The sequence below is a fragment of the Staurois parvus genome, unplaced genomic scaffold (genome assembly GCF_062004578.1).
Source record: "Staurois parvus isolate SC_StPar_1 unplaced genomic scaffold, SC_StPar_1.0 ptg000098l, whole genome shotgun sequence".
In the NCBI taxonomy this organism is placed as follows: domain Eukaryota; kingdom Metazoa; phylum Chordata; class Amphibia; order Anura; family Ranidae; genus Staurois; species Staurois parvus.
The window spans coordinates 7,007,824-7,017,671 of NW_028317894.1; the positions used below are offsets into that span (position 1 = coordinate 7,007,824).

The window sequence follows — 9,848 nt, forward strand, 5'->3', positions numbered from 1 at the left end:
GTCAGTCTAAGTGTACTGAATCCAGTGATGGTCAGAATACAAACATTCCCAGAACAAGGCCGGAAATGGCATGCTACATACATATCCCATGTGAGATAATAAAGTTCTAGTCTGCTAACCTTTTTCAAACTATAGACAGTGACTAAATAAAATATAGTACACATAAACAGCGCTATGTCAAAAACACAATGTCCAATTGATATAAAAGAGTAAAAGAAAGAAAAAAACTTCCACCAAAAAAAAAAAAGATAAAATAAAATTATAATGTGAAAAGTTCAATTAATTCCGGTGGTAAGTGCCTCTTTAAGACAAAATGATCCAGGCGCCGGCATCTTCAGTGTGGGCACCCGGCTGTGACAGCTTGCGGCTTCACAGCTGGGTACCCACTGCGCATGCGCGAGTAGTGCTGTGCTTCCTGAATGGCCCGTCGTCTTCTGGGACCTGTCACGTGTCCCAGAAGACTACGGGGAGGAAGGGTAGGAGGACAACGTCCGCTTCCATTCGGCCAGGCAATCACAGCAGAAGTGGGAGCGGGTACCTGTCAATTTCGGGTACCTGCTCCCCAAAGGTGCCAATCCTTAATGGAGAGCGGGGGACCAATCTTTAAAGTGGAGCTTTCCCTTTTGGGTGGAACTCCGGCTATAACAGTGCCACTGAATCACTTAGGGTTCATTTGTTGTTTGTAAGATATCAAATTCAAACTTAGAACTTTGGGGAAAAAAGTACTGAATCCAGTATCAGAGAGTCATCAATGGTAGCCCCTATGTTTCTACCATGACACCTTTATTTTGAAGATACAGTACTGCAGTTACAAATATATAAAAGAGCAAGAATGTTAAGATGTGAGAGCCTTATGAAAAATTATTTTAAACCAGATCAAACCCCATTCTCTTAATTTTAATTCTTAATTAAAATGATATAATAATATCATTTTACATATTTTTAAATCAGCAGCTTTCATTGAACGAATATCTGGTGATTCTGCCAGGAAGGTCCTTGTTCAGAACATCTAGTTATGGGGTGATAACTGTCTCCCAGTTATGGAGGCACCCTGTTACATACACCCCAGATGAAGACTAAAAATCAAATGGCGCACCGTTTCACAATAAGGAAGCTAACCCAGTTCAATAATGTGCAGCTGATGCTGGGGTGAGTGCACACAGATAAGAAGTGTCCGAAAAAGGCTGGAGAAGACCAGCAGCACTGAGCTACAAAAAAAGGATGGAAGAAAAAATGAAAATTCTCACACAGTGCTTTAGTAAACTAAATATCCTTTAGGTAGAATTAAACCCTACCTGGAAGATAACGCTAACAAAATATCTGGTCCTTAAAAATTTATTTTACTTTCCCATTATAAAGCTGCTGTATGAAAACATTTATGCTAAGATAAAAGCATATCTGAATAGGGCAGCACAGTGGCTAAATGGTTAGCACTTCCAAATGGCAGTATTAGGGTTGTCGGCTCACATCCCAACCATGGCACCACCTGCCTGGAGATTGCATGTTCTCCCTGTGCCTGCGTGGGTTTCCTCTGGGTACTCCGGTTTCCTCCCACACTCCAAAGACATGCTGGTAGGTGAATTGGCTCCTGTCTAAATTGGCCCTAGTATGTGTATGTATGAATGTAAGTTAGGGACCTTAGATTGTACACCCCTTGAGGGTTAGGGACTGATGTGAATGTACAATATATATGTAAAGCGCTGTGTAAACTGATGGCGCTATATAAGTACCTGAAATAAATATCTAAACCTAAGAACAAAAATTGATAGTATTTATTTATTATAGGTACTTATAGAGTGCCAACAATTTATGCAGCACTTTACATATACAGTATATTATACATTAACATCAGTCCCTAACCCTCAAGGGGTGTACAATCTAAGGTCCCTAACTCACATTCATACATACACATACTAGGGACAATTTAGACAGGAGCCATTTAACCTACCAGCATGTCTTTGGAGAAAATGAGTTCCCAGAGGAAACCCATACAGGCACAGGGAGAACATGCAAACTGCAGCACAGATGTGGTGGCTGCATTAGTTTTCTTTTTTTTTCACACTTTTTTCCTTTATTTTAACCTGGTGATTCTGCCATTAACACACTTCCTGTCCCAGAATGACAACCATATTGAGCAGTGTCCTGGTAAAACTCCAAAGACATGCTGTTTGGTTTATTGGCTCCTATCTAAAATTGGCTCTAGTATGTGTGTGTATTCATGGAAGGCTAGGTTCACACCTATGCAGTTTGCGTTTGATCCATTTCTGCAGTGCATTTTTGCACATGCGTTTTTTAAGCATTTTTGCCATATTTTTGATGCGTTTTTTCTTGTTGCTAGGCAGATTTAAAATGGAAAACGCAACAAAAATGCACTACTTTTCCTTTTTCCAGCATTTCCATTGAAATCTATAGAACCAAAAACACAACTTTTTGCGTTCAAAGGAGTCACTGACCCTTTCCAAAAAACAAATCTGATAAAAACGTGTAGATGTAAACCTGTCCAATAGGAAATCATGTTAAATGGACTGTCGTGCGTTTCTGCAAAACACTGCGGAAAAAGCTTAGGTGTGAACCTAGGGTAAGGCAGAGACCTTAGATTGTGATTGTGAGGTTGATTTACTAAAAACTGGAGAGTGCAAAGTCTGTTGCGGCTGTGCAATGTAGCCAATCAGCTTCTAACTTTGACAAAAAAACTGGAAGCTGATTGGTTTCTATGCAGAGCTGCTCCAGATTTCGCACTCTCCAGTTTTAGTAAATCAACTCAACTGTGTTAGGACTGCATAATATCTTCCTCCCGTCTCCATAACAGGAGGAGGTGTTTTGTAGTCCACTGAGATAGCAGGGAACAATGCTAATGATATTCCAGAAGAAGTTATCAGCTAACAAGGTTTTTGGCAATTTTTTTGCACTTGCCAAACAGATATAATAAAACGCTTCCAATGCTACATTAAATAGATGCAAAGGGAGAGAATAAGAAAAGTTTATTGTTAGAGCTTATATGTAAGTAAACATTTAAACAAAATTTATGTAAAATGTATAGAATTTATAACTGTAAAATGTGTGTAACAATTTAAGCAAAAGCCTTTATTCTCATTAGAGTCATTTGTATTGATATGCACATATTCTCCTAGATTGTAAGCTCCCAGGATCAGGGCCCTCCTGTCCCTCTTGTAATTGAACTGTATTGTTGCTGTATTGTCTCCTGTTAAGCGCTGAGCAAACTGTTGGTGCTATATAAATCCTGTATAATAATAATATATTGTAAAACGCTGAGCAAACTGTTGGCGCTATATAAATCCTGTATAATAATAATATATTGTAAAGTGCTGAGCAAACTGTTGGCGCTATATAAATCCTGTATAATAATAATATATTGTAAAGCGCTGAGCAAACTGTTGGCGCTATATAAATCCTGTATAATAATAATATATTGTAAAGTGCTGAGCAAACTGTTGGCGCTATATAAATCCTGTATAATATGAATATATTGTAAAGCGCTGAGCAAACTGTTGGCGCTATATAAATCCTGTATAATAATAATATATTGTAAAGCGCTGAGCAAACTGTTGGCGCTATATAAATCCTGTATAATAATAATAATATATTGTAAAGTGCTGAGCAAACTGTTGGCGCTATATAAATACTGTATAATAATAATAATATATTGTAAAGTGCTGAGCAAACTGTTGGCGCTATATAAATCCTGTATAATAATAATATTTTTCGATGTGGCAAAAGGCATTGCTACTACTTCTTCATGTTTTAATTAATTGGTAAACAAAGTGCAGCTTAATCTCTTTGCCTATTACTAAAATGTCAATTTGCATCCTTAAGATCTCTCCAGCCTTCCTCCTTCCCCTTCTACCCCCACCCCCCCCCCCACCCCCCTAGCCTTGTTTAGTGAAAGACAATTTAGCTGAGAGCTGATAATTCCCAATGAGACTAAAGTCACACTTCAGGAGTTCATTTTCCATCTTAGCACTTTGCTGTTTTCTTTGAACTGCTCCATTGAGACACCCACATCTGATGTGACAGCTGTGTATAAAAAGGTTCTTCCCCCCCTCTCTAAGGAACTTATACAGACTGGAGTTGGCTGTCACTTGAGAGTACGCAGGTAGACTGAGGACCACCTATCGCAGCTCTGCAACTTCATGGAAACTCTTCACCAGCCTATTATTAAAATGGAGGAGGACTATACACTGGTCTCAGACTCTGACCCTGAATCTGCTTACTTGACCACCTCTTGGAACTGGAAAAATAACTCAGAAAACTACAGCCTGAGTGAAACACCTTCCCCCCAAAGCTTGTCTCCTGCTGCCTCCTATGAGTCTCCACTCTCTGGCTGCTCCCGTCCACCTAGCTTGGAGGACCTACCTTATGGAAATGATATGGTGGCATACAGGTTGTTGCAGTACCCTGATGGTGAATGCCCGCATGAAAATGGCAAAGGAGGCCATGGCAGACGTGGTCAACACACTCTAAAAGCTGCAATGAGTGCCCAGCGCAGGAGAAAGGCCAGCGAGAGGGAGAAGATGAGGATGAGAGCCATAGCTGAAGCTCTTCATACCCTACGCAGGAATTTGCCACCTATCTACAGCCAGGGTAGACAACCCCTTACAAAGATCCAGACACTAAAATGTACCATCTCTTACATTGGGGAGCTGACCAATCTCCTTAACAGCACCAAGGGAAAATAGACTTACTACTTGTTCAGAACCTGGATCAAATGAGGACCTTAACAACACCAAGTTCTACTGGTAATGGGCAAGCTTGCTGATGGGGAATCAGTGTAGCAAACAAATAACTGACCAGCTTTATCGAACAGTTGGATGCTAAACAGGGTGAGATAACCTATGGACCGGTGATCTCCATCTGATGCCTTAATGATCATGACAATCATTGACCAATATTATGCTATATTGTTGGTTGGACAGTGCTATTATTCACCACTGCAAAAGACAATGTCTGGACATTTTTCAACAACCATATACCAGATATTCTTGCTCATGACAATTATTGATCAATACAATGTTCTAATGTTGGTTGGACAATGCTGTTTGCCACCACTGCAAAAGACTTGACATTTTTCATCAACAACATAATCGACCTTCATGCTTATTACAACCATTGAGCAATATGATGTTCTAATGTTGGTTGGACAATGCTATCAGTTGCCACTGCAAAAGACATGTCTATACATTTTTCACCAACCACACAACCTATCTTCCTATAGGAGAAGTAGACCTACAAAGACAAGAGAACTATTCACCTTTTCTTGTCATGTGTGTAGTGGACTATTCTCTTGAAGTGGCATAGTACTGTTTGTATATAGGTAATGTTTGGAATAGCACAAAATTGCACATTTTATGTATATTTATATGAGTTTGTTACTGGTGTTTGGTACTGAATAAATCTGTGACTATTTTAAGTTCCAGGTCTGCTTTTGAGTTAGTACTCCATCCCAGTACAGTTTTGTCTGCTACAATCATGTATCAGCTATTAACATGGGATGCTGCCCACACATTGAGTTATGTATGGAGGCTAACTTAAAAAAACTGACTCAAAGCTGTTAGCTATATTAGCTAATCCAACTCGTTTCACTTTTTTTTGGAACAAGTCAGAGCATAAAATCTTACAAATAAGAGTAGGAATTGTAAGATCTTAGTGTCTGAGGAAGTAAAGTTACTCTGTAAGTTATTCCTTTTGTTCCTCTGGGGTGTCCTTCAGCACAGAGCTAAATAGAATTTACAGATTACCCTTACCTCCCTAAACAAAGGTGTATATATTTTCTTAGAGTCACCCTTTAAGTGGTCTTGTGAAACAACTAAAGCTGGTCATACAAAAATCTAACAAATTCCTCCATCTACATTGCGATTGGACAACTTTTTTGCTGGGCTATTGTATTGTGGATCAATATAAACAGCGCAAATACAAAACCTAAAAGAATAAAAATATAAATAAAAAATATAAAATATATTCTATTTTTATTCTTTTAGGTTTTGTATTTGCGCTGTTTATATTGATTTTATATTTTTTGGTGCATTGCACTTGTGTACAGCAGCAGTTTATATATATTTTTTGGGGTTATATATTTCTTTGGCGCTGGGGTTTGTGATTACTATTGTATTGTGGAGGCTGTCAGAATATCTGATTAAATGCAGGCACTGTTCAGCCAACAATTTACTGTCCAACAGGGTCACCCACTAAACGAATTTCATGGAACCCCAGAGTTCCTCCAGAGGTTGCTAGCGGTTCTCTGAGCAATGAGCAATTTATGCCTCTCAGGTAAGTTCCCACTGACATCATTGATCTTTTTTAGCTTTCTGCAAGGAGGTAATTATTCCCAATGTCCACAAGGGTAAGGAGCATTCTTTCCACTGATCATCACAAGTTGTAGATATAGTCATTTTTAGCAGGGGTTCCCTAAGACCAGAAAGTTATTTCAAGGGTTCCTCTGTGTTGAAGAGGTTAAGAAAGTCTGCTATAGACCTATTTCTGCTTCTTATGTAATTCCTTAAAGTGGAGCTCCACTCAAAAGGGGAAGTTCAGTTTTAAGGACTGGTCCCCTGCTCCCCGTTAAGAATTGGCACCTTTGGGGAGTGGGTACCTGAAATTGACAGGTACCCGCTCCCACTTCTGCTGCGATCGCCTAGGACAGTGGTCGGCAAGCCGCGGCTCGCGAGTCACATGCGGCTCTTTCCACACTTTAATGCGGCTCTTCTGTGTGCCGGGCGCCCGCTCCCCTCCCTCCTCTCGGGCGGCCGCCCCAAAAGTCAGGACTCTGCAGCTAGCCCAGCAATGGGCAAACTATGGCCCGGCGGACCTTTTAATCCGGCCCGCGGAGCGTGGCAAACATTGGCTGTCAGGATGTAGGCGGAGCAGCGTGACGAACTCCTCTCCTCTCACAGTCCGCCCTGAAGACCGGAACGGCGCGGGAACACGGCGAGAGGAACGCGCGGAACAAAGGTAAGTGAATTGACACAATATGGGGAATGAATTACTATAGGGGGGATGAATTACTATAGGGGGGATGAATTACTATGGGGGATGAATTACTATATGGGGGATGAATTACTATGGGGGATGAATTACTATATGGGGGATGAATTACTATGGGGGATGAATTACTATGGGGGATGAACTACTATATGGGGGATGAATTACTATGGGGGATGAATTACTATGGGGGATGAATTACTATATGGGGGATGAATTACTATGGGGGATGAATTACTATATGGGGGATGAATTACTATATGGGGGATGAATTACTATGGGGGATGAATTACTATATGGGGGATGAATTACTATATGGGGGATGAATTACTATGGGGGATGAATTACTATATGGGGGATGAATTACTATATGGGGGATGAATTACTATGGGGGATGAATTACTATATGGGGGATGAATTACTATATGGGGGATGAATTACTATGGGGGATGAATTACTATGTGGGGGATGTATTTTCAGTTTTAAAAATGTGGCTCTCAAAATAAATTTCAATCGTGGTTTTGGCGAGATTTGGCTCAGTTGAAAAAAAAGGTTGCCCACCACTGGCCTAGGAGATTGGAAGCGGAAGGTGTCCCCCCCATCCCTCACTGTAGTCTTTTGAGACACATGACAGATCCCAGAAGACTGCAGGACAGTTCAGAAGGCGCAGCACTACTCGCACATGCGCAGTGGGCGCCCGGCTGTGAAGCCGCAAGTTGTCACAGCCGGGTGCCCACACTGAAGATGCCGGCGTGGGGAACACAGGACGGCTGGTGAAACGGGCAGCGGGGAGGATACCGCTGGGCCGAGGGACAGGCAGGTGAGTGGCTGTTTTTTAAAAGTCAGCAGCTGCAGTTTTGGAGCTGCTGACTTTTTTTTACAGTTTCACTTGAACGTCACTTTAGAGCCTAATTCCAGCCATGTTGTTTTACATTTTGGATGGAGTGGGGAAAGGTAAGAGACCCTGTCAGGTTTTTATTGCTGTCTGTGATCCCCTGCAGGGAACATTTACCCTCTTTATTTGTCCTATGGTCACTGACACGAAAAGTGATGGGAAATTGTAAATTGAGCAGCTGTCTCCAGAACAAGTGGTGAGTGTACCTATTGCAATGGGGTAACTGATTTTGGGACAACTGTCTAGGAGGGGAACTTCAATCACTGTTGTATCTGCAGGAAGTGAAGTCAAATCTCCCCAATGTGACACAAACCACAAAAAATAAACTGATAGGTTTTAAACTCCCCTCCCCACATTCTATCCATAATTAAAAATAAGTTTCCACTTTACATAGAGAAATCTGGAGGGTACTATTGCTGTCTTTGAATTCACTGACCTGAAACAAGTGTGAAAATGAGGAATTCTGACTTAATTTGCTGTATGCTTGTATCTGGTCAGTAGCTTAGAATATGCTGAAATCAGGGAATTACCTTAAAGCAGGACAACTAAGCCTGGCCATACATTGTATATATTTCCTTTAGATTTACCAAAACCATATAATATGAGGTCAAATATAATCACTTTCAACTTGTATGCAATCAGACAGGCCCTTGCACTACCTAGGTTGAAGGTAGATCTAAAGGAAACTGAATAAGAAAATTGTATAATGTATGGCCAGCTAATCAGTTTTATAAGGGGCATCCAATGAGATGCAGTCACCATTCAGTTATTCTGAGTGCCATGGATACTGCACAAACTGCTGGCGCTATATAAATCCTGTATATTAATAATAATACTGTGGTTGTCAGAATACAAGAATCAGAATACAAGATTCAGAATCAGAAGATTTATTGTCATTTTACAACAATCATAAAATGAAACACAGTTGAAGTTCCCTCACATTAAAAAAAGGAATTCCGCGCTCATCATAAAAACACTTAACGAAAAACAACATACTGTAATAAAAACATAACTCCCAATCCATTTATTCAACAAGCTCTCTAGAGTCCAAGAGCCGCAAAGATCGAGGAAAGAAGCTATTCCGCAACCTAGTGGTACGAGAGCCAATACTTCTATACCGCCTACCAGAAGGTAGCAATGTATACAGACCATCTCCTAGATTGTAAGCTCCAAGGAGCAGGGCCCTCGAACCCCTCGTGTATTGTATTGTTACTGTACTGTCTCCCATTATAATGTACAGTGCTGAGTAAATCGGCGCTATATAAATACTGTATAATAATAATAATTACGTGGATGTGAAGTATCCTCCAATATATTCATCGCTCTCTAAAGACACCTCCCCTCCCCTCCCCTGGTTCATCAATACTCAGACTAACTCCTGCAATAGTCTTTTGTGCAGTTTTTATCACCCTTTGCAAGGCATTTAAAACCTGTCATGAATGATCCTTGCCACAAAGAAATGTGATACGTTAACACACTTTCAATGGCAGCTTTATAGAAGTTAAAAAGGACCCAATCTGAAAAGCCTGCCCTCTATATCTTCCTCGGAAAGTACGGTCTCTGATGAGCCTTGCCCACCAGATGGGATATATGCCCTGTCCATGACAGATCCTCCATAATTATTGTTCCCAGGAAGTGGAACTCCTCTACCCTCTCAACCTCCATCCCATTAATCACCACTGGCTCATAACTAACCTCCCGTACTTTCCTAAAATCTGTAATCATCTCTTTTGTCTTTGCTATATTTAACTGTAAGTTGTTCTCTCTTCACCATCCAACTAAATTTTCAATGTCCTGGTGATATGCACATTAGTTGCTGCCCCTTATTTTCCCCACTAGCGTGGTGTCGTCTGCAAATTTTAACACAGAGTCCACCTCAAAGTGAGAAACACAATCATAAGTGTATAAAATAAACAGAAAAGGGCTTAGCACACATCCCTGTGGCACCCCTGTACTA

At 40.7% G+C, this 9,848-nt stretch overlaps 1 protein-coding gene across 1 annotated transcript; it reads left to right on the forward strand.

Annotated features, from left to right (window-relative positions):
* Window positions 1–3,784: 3,784 nt before the first annotated feature.
* MSGN1 (mesogenin 1) lies at window positions 3,785–4,996 on the forward strand. The gene has a single exon (XM_089671099.1). It carries the CDS (start codon window positions 4,152–4,154, stop codon window positions 4,695–4,697), a length of 546 nt encoding a protein of 181 aa, XP_089527225.1. The 5' UTR covers window positions 3,785–4,151; the 3' UTR covers window positions 4,698–4,996.
* The last annotated feature ends 4,852 nt before the right edge of the window (window positions 4,997–9,848 follow it).

What these genes read in the sequence shown, in the direction of transcription:
- MSGN1 (XM_089671099.1), top strand. Translation starts at nt 4,152, where the DNA reads ATGGAAACTCTTCACCAGCCTATTATTAAAATGGAGGAGGACTATACA.